We start from the raw sequence: 12,122 nt of genomic DNA on the forward strand, positions 1-12,122 counted from the left end.
GTGATTTCAGCTCTAGAGTGTGTGCGTCGGATGTCTCCTTTTCTTCTGTGTGAACATGCTGTGCACAGTGTGCTCGCCCACTCTGTTTGTCACACGGTCTTAATGCTTTTGAGGCATCATATTCTGTATAAGCAGCTCCTGGCTTCCTTGTAGACTTCATATAACTAAACCAGCTATGCAACCTCCAAGGCCATGGTAATGTTATTCCTATGGACAACAAAACCTGGATGGCACTCCTGAACCAGTGCCTGCTGTGACTTCTCTGTCAGTTGCATGTGGCTAGCTGTCTTTGAGGGAAATCTTCTGGTTTAACTTCTTCTACTTGGCAGGGTTTTTTGTTTTTTTGTTTTTGTTTTTTTTTTTTTTTTGTTCTCTTTGAATTTATTAGCATACTGTCCTATAGAGGTACCATATTTTCTAATTAGATAGATGAGTAACCCTACTATTGCTATGACAGATTGTCTCAGGGACAATCATATGTATTTCTCTGCATACAGAATATAGGATGAGCCCAGTTATGTGTGTGGAGAAGGACATGTGTCTTAGTTTGGTTGTCTATTGCTATAATAAAAGACCATGCCCAAAAACAGCTTGGGGAGGAAGTTGTTTGGCTCAGGGTTACAGACCATCATTAGGGAAGCCAAGGCAGGAACTGAAGCAGAGATGATGGAGGGGTGCTGCTTACTGGCTTGCTCCCCATGGCTTGCTCAGCCTGCTTCCTTCTATACCACCCAGGACCACTTGTCCAGGGGTGGTACTGCCCACAGTGAGCTGGGCCCTCCCACATCTAATTAAGACAGTGCCCCAGTGACTTGCCTAAGAACATCTGAGTTGAGGGTCCTCTTCCCAGATAACTCCAGCTAGTGTCAAGCTGACAAAAGACTAATTAAGACAACAGGCAATGTTAAGTTTTAGGACAAAGGAAGTCTTCAGGAAAAGACTGTGATAAAGTGGCCATCTGTATTCAGGAGGAAGGGGTATAAGGGTTGGGCGTGGCTACAGCTTCCTGTTTCTGTGGCCCTCATGGGAAAGTATGTCCAACATGACAGTAAGAATGCCATTCCTGGGTCTTAAAACACGACCTAGAAATAAAAACCTTCTCCTAAAGTCCCATTGTCTTTTGTCAGATGCATATTTTGTAATACCATTTATCAAGCTTTTTTTAATGGTCATATAAATATGCTTTTTTTTTCAGGGTGGGAGTTGATGGCCACTTGGGAACCTGCTTTGTAGACCAGGCTGGCCTTGAACTCAGAGATCCACCTGCCTCTGCCTTCCAAGTACTGGGATTAAAGATGGGTACCACCCTTCCCAGTTTATAAATATGCTTTTAACTACTGGGAAATTGGCATCTGTTATTTTGGGTTTTTTTGTTTTTTTGTTTTTTCAAGACAGGGTTTCCCTGTGTAGCTTTGTGCCTTTCCTGGAACTCACTTGGTAGCCCAGGCTGGCCTCGAACTCACAGAGATCCACCTGCCTCTGCCTCCTGGACATCTGTTATTGAAAAATATAATTTTATCAAAGAAAATGAAGACTTCTGTGTTTAGTAAACCCTCTCGCTCATTGGGTAAATACCCGTGAACTATTTGTTTATGTGCTAGTCTTTGCTCTGGGTGTTGAAACAGAGCGGTGAGGATGGACATCATCCCGCCTTTAGAAATCACCTCTGCCAATTTGGAAAAGAGGTAATGGACCAGCATCTAAAGAAGTGGGCAGGGGAGAATGATGCAGGAAACAAGATGGATGGGAGAGCTGTTCTGAGCAGACGATATTTGAGCTGCTGGATACAGAGGAGGCCCCACAAGACACACATAGATGAGTCAAATACCTGTTAGGTACACACAGCTGGACAGAGAAGTTTGCACATCAAGCTGAAATATGGAATCTTGAAACTTCAAATATGTCAATGTTTTTAATGCTCTTGAAATGACTAGAATCAACCTGGCAGGGGGTTGTCTGGACAGAGATGAGAGTTCGGGGCCACAGCCTAGGATGCGTGAATATTTTCCCTGAGGATCCAGGAGAGCTTACAGTCAGAACAGTGTGAGAAGTGTGTGCATTAGGGGAGGGGTGCTGGTGGACCCAGGGCAGTATGACTGAGCCCAGCTCTGAAGGAGACAAGTGGCTCTTTGACTTGGAAACATTGGCATCATTCATGACCTGGACAAAGAGTGCTTTCTGTGGCGACTTAGGAAAGGTGCCACTTTCCAGTGGATTGAGACTAGGTGAGGAATAGAGTGTACATTGAAATCCCATGGATCACAGGGACTTTTGTTGGTGGTTGTATTTTGGTTTTATTTGCTTTTATTTGTTTTAAATTGGCATATGTTTCTATTTTGATTTCCGTGATCCAGTGTGAAGAAATTAGTGTTAGAATTTGAGTGCCCTATACTCCCCTTTACATACTTGTAATCCTTGACCTTTATCTCAAGACATAGTGGCTGATACAGCTAAACATTTAGATAAGATATTGTTTCTGTACATCATTTGTAATTATGCAAAATATAATTTAAATCAGAGAGAAACTCTTATTTAATATTGCTTTTTAACCTGAGGGGACTATGTGCTCTTTGAAACCCCACTGTGTAGATTCCTAATATAAATGCTTTCTCAAAACAAAATCATATCATGTCAGTGTCTCAGCAGAGTGGATACAGATCAGCTGCCATTCACTTCCTCTACAAAGAAGTTCGTGCAAGTAGGTTCTTTAGCCTGAGCCCAAAGGCTTCTCCAAAGGGTGGAAATCAGGCTCTGATGTCTGTCTGCAAGCCTCCATTGATGCAGGGAAATTCCTTGCATATGGAAACAACCCATTTCTGTTTCCCCACTTATTCTTTACCCTCCTTTTACTACTCGTGAAGAAATGCTTATCTACAGGTTTTATATCTGCCTCCCATTCAAAAAGGATCTTGAGTGTCTGAAATAAAGATTATAAAGGTAATTTTGATGTAATTTCCTAAAGAGTGTGGACATTTCATTTTCAGGAACTTGCAGCTAGGTAATTGAATTGGAAGATGAGAACACTCTCCCTTCCCTGTTAGAAATATTCTGATTCTGTCTCTCTCTCTCTTTCCCTCCCTTCTCCTCTCCCCTCTTCTTGCAGAAGGCTCAGGCACACAAAGTAGCTTGTTGAATCAACCATTTCACCACTGTCCTTTTCCGGACACGAAATGAGAGAATGAAAAAGGAACTTGAGTGTTGCCGTATTTCTGCCCCACAAGTGAGCACAGCGCACAGCCTGCAGTCTGCTTTTAAAGCAGTGCCTTGCTGTACTCACTCTAGTTCAGCAGACTTTTCTCTACCACCTTTACTACCGGCTGCTTTTATTAGAAGACAGAAAATAAACACATAATGGTATTTGTAGGGTAGGCTGTTACATTTCTGTCCTCTTTCTCAGGCACACCACTCACAAGTGTATGCCTTCTGTGAAGAGCACAAGGTGTCTTTTTTCTCAGGGAACCACAGGGGTAGTTAATCTTTCTGCTCAGGACAGAGGGCTGTGTGATGATGATAAATGCTTTTAGCTTGTATCTGGACTTGCTATTGACTTAGGAAAGAAAAACAACTCAGTGGTAAGAATATTCTTCTAAGACTTTCAATGGGGTTGCCATTTGACTGACCATCATTATTTATATACAAGGCTCTACATCATAACTCTAGTGGAGGTTTGCATTGCTGGATTTTCTGTAATAATAAGGAAAACTTCCTGATTTCTTTCTTGAGTAGATTTTTGACTTTTTAGTAATGAGGGGAGTGGAGCTCATTTCTATGAACAATATTGAATAAACCTAAGAATACATAGCTCAGATTGATGTAGAGCTCATGACCACCTTTCTTGACCTTTTTAGCAAATCCTTTAAATATACGTGTGTATACATATATATTTATATATATTCCAGAGTTCATTATAATTGGCACACTATTTAGTGGTTACATGGTAAATTCATTGACTTCTTGTTTAAATGAACTTCTTAAGGTTTTTTTTTTAATCATGGAATTTTTTTTTTGCTTTTTCACCCCCCAGAAAGAGCTAGAGAAACAGAAGAGAATTAAGAGAAATCAAGAGTTGGAAGCAGTAGCTAAAGATCATTATGAAAAGGTCTTGCTAAGGAAAAGAGGCCTGGAGCCCTGGAAGAGACTGAGAATGCAAAGCAAGCAAAGCCTTGAGGTACACCATCGTGACAGCAAACCCCGAATTAGAAAGTAGGCCTGTCACAGCGAGCATGAGCACCATGAATGTCAGGTGTTAGGGTGCAGGGAATTTGGTGCTCACCATCGTGACAGCAAACCCCGAATTAGAAAGTAGGCCTGTCACAGCGAGCATGAGCACCATGAATGTCAGGGTTAGGGTGCAGGGAATTTGGTGCTCACCATCGTGATAGCAAACCCCGAATTAGAAAGTAGGCCTGTCACAGCGAGCATGAGCACCATGAATGTCAGGGTTAGGGTGCAGGGAATTTGGTGCTCACCATCATGATAGCAAACCCCGAATTAGAAAGTAGGCCTGTCACAGCGAGCATGAGCATGAATGTCAGGGTTAGGGTGCAGGGAATTTGGTGCTCACCATCGTGATAGCAAACCCCGAATTAGAAAGTAGGCCTGTCACAGAGAGCATGAGCACCATGAATGTCAGGTGTTAGGGTGCAGGGAATTTAGTGCTCACCATCGTGATAGCAAACCCCGAATTAGAAAGTAGGCCTGTCACAGCGAGCATGAGCACCATGAATGTCAGGGTTAGGGTGCAGGGAATTTGGTGCTCACCATCATGATAGCAAACCCCGAATTAGAAAGTAGGCCTGTCACAGCGATCATGAGCATGAATGTCAGGGTTAGGGTGCAGGGAATTTGGTGCTTTTGAACGCCAGAAAGAGAACTGGCTTGAGAATATATACTTCTCTGTTTTGAAGAAGAGTTTAGATTTGGTTTTCTAAATACTTGTAATTTAACTGGTTCTGGAAACTAGAATGGTTTTATTAGAGATCATGCTGCAGGGGACTAGAGGAGACTCAATTTTGGCATGGTTTACAACAGAGAGAATGTAAGAAGGGTGGCTGGATCTCTGCTATGATAAAGTCCATAGACAACCCCAAAATCTCAGTGCACTACAACTGATTCCCATTTCCCAGGAGTCTGCAGGCCAGCCATAGCTTTGGTTCCAGTCTCTCCCCAACCCTAAATAGTGGATTCAGAGCTACTCAGGTTGTGCCTTCCACCTAGCAGTTAACCAGCAGATGGACCATGCCCTGTTGTGAACCTCTGGTGTCCATCACCAGGACCTTGCTCTGGAGTCCTTCTCTCCAAGGTCCTTGTGATCTCCCTCAGAAAAGGTTGTACAGTAGGAACATGGGTAAATTTTATTGCAGAATGAAATGGAAGACACCCCCAAGGGGTAGGACTGTACAATGACCAAGAGACCATATCGTTCCACTTCACATTTTAAGGCAGGTATTCTATTTCTACAGTATCTAGAAAAGGCAGCTTCTCCTGAGGGACTGGGTCTGTCCAGTGGAGTGAGTGACACACCCAGTTGTATTTCTCAGCTTCAAGAAGGCTTGGTGTATCTTTGTTCTTCATTAGACAGCCTCCAAATAGAGAGCAATCTCCGAGGTTGAGAAGACAGTTATCAGGCTGGAGAGGTGGTTCACTGGTTGAGTGCTGGCTGCTCCTGCAGAGATCTAGAGTTCATTTCCCAGCACCCTTGGGTGCTCTCAACTGGTTGATTTTTCAGGCTCCAAGGAATCTAATACCTTTTTCTGACATCTGTGGGCACCCACATACATATAGACAAATAATGAAAATAAAATAAATCATAGACAACTTTATTAGTGACGTCATTTGGAATGTCATGTCTCTTCCCAGGGTGGAAGGTATATTCAGACCCCATTCTTTTGAGTGATAATCAGCCCATAGCTCTAGGCTATTGTTTTATAAGCTGCACATTATGAGGTGACCTCCAGGCCGCTAATCTAAGTAGGTACCTAACACTGCCCACTAGTAGTTCATTGAACAAAGCAGTCATAAGGCCAGGCTCAAGGTCACTCAGAAGGAATGAGGCTCCGTTTACTCCATTGGGAGGCGCTGTGAAAACGGATTGCAAAGAGTACATAATGCTGTTTTTAAGTATGGCATGGGAGTCACTCTGCCACAGGGATCCTTGAGATCTAACACCAATGAAATGTCTCCAATTCCCCCAATAAACTTACCAGGACATAGAACGCCCGGGCGTTCAAGTCAATGACCAAGAAGTTCAAAACAGATGCAGTGTTATTCTGCCTTTGGCTGCCAGGTTTGGATGTGTCACAGAGCCCCCGTGATGGCCCTGATGGCCATTTCCAGATCTGCTTGAATAAACTTGTTCACAGTGCAGGTGGCTAGATGAGACCTAGGGAAATGTGTCACTGTCTAGAGAGGTCTGCAAAGAGAAGGGTCTTTTCTCCTGTCACAGGAACATAACAGTCTCTTTTTCATACATAAAAGCTGACTTGTATTTATTTGGGATGATACTCTCAGCCACTTAAATTGGTAAGACATTAAAATATTCATCATGTTATTTTTGAATCAATGGTTTTGTGGTTTATTGATAATGTCTAAATTTCAATCCTGGTGACAGTTCGTTCTACAAAACTAATTGAAAGTATCGGCATTTCCTCAATTAGACAGTGGTTAAGTACATAATAAAGAGCCATCTGTTATGGACTTGCTGTCCAAGTTCCAGGAGAGCAAACCAAGAGCACTGCCAGCCACCCAGTCCAGAGGTAAGCGGACATGGAGTGATGTCGTGGAAAGTGCTCATTCCATGTCCACACCAGCCAATGTCAGCAACCTCCAGTGAGTCAGGACTGAATGAGCGTGCATGATGTGAATCTGTGGCCTCCACAGAACAAGGCCAACAGCCAGTCTTTTAGGACATAGACTATAGCCAACTCAAGATTATTCTTGTCCAATAACTACTAAACCTGCTATATAGTACCATTCCCCTAGTTATGTATGTTCCCTTAAGGGATTTAAAGTTTAAGGAATAAATTCCTCTTTTCATTAAAAATGTTTTCAGGTAGCAGAAGAACATTACTCTTTGGCGCTACAAAGAAAATGCCTGCTCAGTTGGTTCCAGTACAGCCAGGAAACTCTGGCTACAAGGACAGCCCAGGCTGATCAGTTGTATTCCCAACTGTTGTGCAGAAGAGTCATCCGAAGCTGGCTCCAGGTAAGGCCACAGGGAAAGGACTTGAAATGTCTCTCCTTGAGCCACGTTTGCTGACGCATGCCTGTGATCTCAGCACTTGGGAAGCTGAGGCAGGAAGACTGCCATGATGAGTTCAAAGCTAGCTAGCATATATAGCAAGACCTTGCCTCAGGAAACCAAAGCTAGATAATCCAGCTCCCTGCTCGACTCCCCATAAAAACTAAATGGCCTTCATAATGCTATACTCGCTTTTGTTTTTCAAAACATAGAGCCATGAGTCCAGTGCCTCCCTTTGGAATGTTGTCAACTTTGGTTAGTATAGACTCCCAAGCACATGTCACTTTTCCCAGAAAGCTTATGTTTATACTGTAGTGAATCCTTACTTCGGCTTTTGTTTTTTATAGTCCTTGTTTTTTTGGTCACACAGTACTTAGGTTGATTTTGGAAACCTCCCGTCAATCTTACCCGTTTGTGCTTCTGAACTGTTGTTATTGTTATAGTACACTGCAGAAGATATTATCTTGACTGCCTTGATATCTCTCAGCCTTTTGCATCCTTTATTACTTTGCTTTGTATGTTCTGTTTTGGTTCTCTCTCATTTGTTTTTTACTCTATTGTTTATTATGTCTCATTTTTCCTTGTGTCTTCACTCACTAGTATGTCAATGATCTGGAGAAGGAAGTAAGAAAACTCTGTGTCCACGTACTGCAGAAGAAGGTTTTCAGGGCATGGTTTAGCATGGTCAGGGATCTGAAGATGGAATCCCAGGGAAAACTTGAGATTGCAGCAGAACATTGTGACAGGTAAGGCTTGGCGCTCAAGCTCCCTGACTCCCCAGCTGTCTGTAACATACTCAGCTGCTGCTCTGTGAAAACATGAGGTGCAGGCTAGGAGAGCTGGGCTCTCCTGATTCACACGGGTGAGAGCAGCACAGGAAACCAACTTTCAAATGAGGAGGCGGCCTGTGCTATCTACGTAGGGGCTGCCAGGTACTGAATGTGAACAAATGGGACATATAAGCAAATGTGTTCCTTATTAGTCACACAGTTTTGTTTTCTTAATGTGTGTGAGAGTGAGCCCGTGCAAATGTATGTGTACCACATGCATGCCTCGTGTCCACAGAGGTCAGAGGATGGCATAGGATCTCCTGGAACTGGAGTTAGAAGTGGTTGTGAGCCACCATGTGGGCGCTAGAAACCAAATGCAGGTCCCCTGCAAGATAACAAGTACCCTTAACACAGAGCTTCATTTTTAAGTTTGACTTTTTAAACATTGCGAAACATAGCACAAAATTTTAAAGTGTGTAAACCATACAAAGACAGTAATTACTAGACACCCATGTCACCACAACTGACATCAAGGTGGAACATCATTGTTGCACAGGCCCTTCCTAATCACAAGTCCCCGCTACCACTAAATAAATCTACTGACTTGTATGATGAACACTTCCTTGCTCCCCTCCTAAGCATGTCACCTTCAACACTACAGTGTAGCTTTTCCTTGTTTTGAATTCTGTGTATAGACGTTGTATTATTAGCTAATGTTTAAAATAGGTCCTTTTTGTTGAGAAATAATGCAATCCACACAAATACCAACGAGTACACATGTGTTCTCTCACGAGAACTCCCCTAGGCATTTGTACAGAAGTGTTCTGAGAGTAGACCGGAAGGAAGCTCTCTTCGATGGTCAAGTGTCACTACCAGGAAGCAGAGTTGATGTACTGGGCGCTTACAGCGACACCTCTGAGACATGGAGGCTTGTGAGGTGTGGAGTCGCCCTCTCCTCCTTGCCTCACATTCATTTTGGGATGCTTCATTTTCACTGTGTGTATGCACATCTCTTGCACATTTTGTTACACCAGGACACCCACTCCTAGCAAAACCTGTTTGTTCTGAATGTATTAGAATCAGTGGGCTGGGAATAGACTAACAAGTATTATAATTTGGTGTAAATAAATATGACTACACAGTAAGTGACAGTATTCAGGGGACTTACCTTTGGATAAGTGCATCTGCTTTAGAGGAAGGGTAGGATTCAGTGTCATGTGACTCTGGATTCCTAACCTTTTGAATCTTCTGTTACAGGGTCAGCACGATAGCATAGTGAGTAATGGTGCCTGCCACTGAGACTGATGACCCCATGTGGTATGTGCATACCACGTACAAACAGACCCACAATGCACAATAAACAAACAGATGTAATGAAAGATAAAACCTTTAGAATTTAAACAATCTTGAAAATGAGTAAGAACAGAATTTCCCTCTGGGCTGTTGTAAAGACCAAACAAGGAAACAGTAATAGATTAATGCACTGCTCAGCCCAATCATAGCTACTGTGTGTGCTAAGTTTCATGCCACTGTGAATGTGCATCCAGCCTCCATTTATCTGCCTCAGTTGTCCGTCTTCCTCAGCCTGAGGATTCATTTGGGATGTTAGCACAGACCATGTCTTATGACTGTAATGACCCTGGGGGAGTGATATCATGATTTCATTTTCTAATAGGGGAACAGCCTACACCCCCATGTACAAATAACACACAGCAGGTAGCTCACTGGACTCTGCACAGGGTTTTCTTGCTTAAATCACCCTGCTCTTGACACGTCTCCCTTCCCATTCCCTTCCTCGCTGTCATCATAATAGCAGGACAGTGTTCCCTTTCAGGGTCTCAAGTCAGTATAGGAACACTATGCAATCAACAAGAAATGAGGTCAACCTGCTTGGTGCAGCGCTGATATGACTGTGTCTCTTTCCCGCTCTGTTCCTCGTTCCTGGCTCCTCTGTCCCTGCCCCACTGGCTCCTATTCTGCCCCTCAGAGGCAGAAAGTTCACCTCAGCTTAAGGGCAAACAGTCTCATCTTAGCTCTGCTCAGATGCCCCCCACTGACCAGCAGCCTGCCTCGGTGTGCCTATCCATTTCTTTGCTGTTTATTTCCCTAGAGCAAGCGGAGATTTCAGGAGGGTAGAATAAGAGGAGCCAACGTGGAAGTCAGGAAGCCTGGAGTATAGTTAGGAGAGAGAATCTGTATTCCAGCAGGTGAGGGAGGGAGGGAGGGTCAGGTCAGGCCTGGGGTAGGCCCTAGAGACTGGCACAGGAGGCTCTCAGTGGCGGGCTGAGTGGAGAGGAATTGAACGCGGTGAGGCAGTGCTGCTCATTGGGACCTTCTTAGGTTTGTTTTTTCTTTTGGAGCTGAGGACCAAACCCAGGGCCTTGCACTTGCTAGGCAAGCACTCTACCACTGAGCTAAATCCCCAACCCCTTCTTAGGTTTTTAATGTAATGTTTTCACCAACAGAAGTAAACATCAACCAACAGCCATAAATTAATGACTGAGGTGCATTCTGGGGCATCGTTGGCTGGCTAAGAGGCCAGAACAAATATCATCACTGTGTCTAGTTTTACAAATAGCCTCGGCAACCCTGTGCTTGTGTCCCAACTTGTAACTCTGTGTGACTCCCCACCTTTCCTCAAGGCCTGCTCTCTTCAGGAGTAGCCAATTCAGTCTGCTGCCTTTCAACACCTCAGACGTTCCTCACCCTGAGACTCGACAACACCAGTGCTTCTCTGCCCCCCCCCCCAACCCTTCCCTCAGCACTGCCTCTGCCTAACTGGGCAGAGACTATTAGGCCTCACCTCAGCATCCCCAGTGCACAGTCCTCAAAAGGCAGGCATGTTTCCCAAAGACAGCACTCCATTTCAACCTGGGACCCCATCATCTTTCCAGACTTGGTGTTTGCATCTTTGTTCTCAACTGAATTCCAGACGTTTTCTGTTACAGTTGGGGATGCGCTCACTAGTCAAGCTTTAAATTATGTAATCGCTAAGGTCTGGGTGCCCTGAGCTCTTCTGGATCCAGTCACATCAGTGTCTTTCCCTTGGCTGCTTGCTGTCTGCCCAAGCCTGTCAGAATTCCTGGTCCTGGTTGGTCGATATACAGGCTGTGACCGGATCCACCGAGGATTCTCAAAGCTTGCACTGTCAGCGCCGGGTTCTCTGTGCAAACGTCAACTTACCACACAGCCATCCCCATCTGTTCTTTTTAATAGCAGCATTGTATACTGTCGGGTTTGCCACTGATTTCCACCTCTCCCTCCTTCTCCTGCAGGAAGATTCTCAGTGTCGCCCTTCGGACATGGAAGGCATTTGTAAAATTTACAAAAGAAGAGAGAGTGAAGGAGGAACGGCGAGAGCAACTCCGTCGGAAGGTTGCGGACATCCTTCCAGACTTCCAGATCCTCACACCGTTGTGACAGCTGTGTACCAGGAGCTACATGCTTGTCCTCAGGGGGTCTTTGGTGCCAGGATCCGTGCAGCTTATCTCCACCTGCACACCTATCTGACCCTGGCTTACATTCTAGTGTGTCACAGACCAGTGGAAGTATCTTGGGGATTTGTGTTTCCTTCTTGATCTCTCCTGGGTTACTAGGCATCTGTTGTCATGTCTGTCCCAGTGGGGTCATCCAAAGGAGCAGTCTAGAGCACCTCTGTTCAGTGTATTTTATATATTTTTAGCATAATAAACTTTAAAAAGGATGAGTGTTTGCCTGCCTGGACTTGTGAAGGAAGATATAGCCTTTTCACTTCCTGTGAGATGCTGGTAAGTGTAACATTGGATAGAAACAAAGCAGTGAGAAAAGAAGGGATGGGCAGCCTGTGTTCTCCAACCACGGCTTGAGTGCCCAACAGGGCCCATCCCAATGGCAAGCAGATTAAAAGGCACTCTATACAGCTGCAGCAGAGTGCAGCAGCTTATCCTGATTTCAGAGCAACTAGGATGCCGCAGCACCTTGATGAGCAGGAAGGAAAATCCAAAGCTAATAATGGCTCCAGCAAGGACCATCCAGCCCCTCATCAAATGCCTAGCCATGCTCCTGACTGCAGCTTCTAAGTAATCCATCTGCTTTGTCTGCTTGGTCTGGCAACTTATACCAAATTCAAAGAA

The 12,122-nt window shown here is 44.4% G+C and overlaps 1 protein-coding gene across 2 annotated transcripts in view; it reads left to right on the plus strand.

Annotated features, from left to right (window-relative positions):
* Ccdc191 (coiled-coil domain containing 191) overlaps nucleotides 1–11,843 on the plus strand; it is a 64,761-nt gene extending 52,918 nt beyond the window's left edge. The window contains exons 14-17 of one of the 2 annotated variants that reach the window (XM_036204018.1): nucleotides 4,025–4,168; nucleotides 7,052–7,204; nucleotides 7,841–7,986; nucleotides 11,286–11,843. In XM_036204018.1, the coding sequence (XP_036059911.1) occupies nucleotides 4,025–4,168; nucleotides 7,052–7,204; nucleotides 7,841–7,986; nucleotides 11,286–11,430 (588 nt within the window). In that variant the 3' untranslated portion in view covers nucleotides 11,431–11,843. The remainder of the gene's footprint in view (nucleotides 1–4,024; nucleotides 4,169–7,051; nucleotides 7,205–7,840; nucleotides 7,987–11,285) is intronic. The other variant, XM_036204019.1, reaches the window with a different exon arrangement.
* The last annotated feature ends 279 nt before the right edge of the window (nucleotides 11,844–12,122 follow it).

The sequence above is a fragment of the Onychomys torridus genome, chromosome 12 (assembly GCF_903995425.1).
Source record: "Onychomys torridus chromosome 12, mOncTor1.1, whole genome shotgun sequence".
In the NCBI taxonomy this organism is placed as follows: domain Eukaryota; kingdom Metazoa; phylum Chordata; class Mammalia; order Rodentia; family Cricetidae; genus Onychomys; species Onychomys torridus.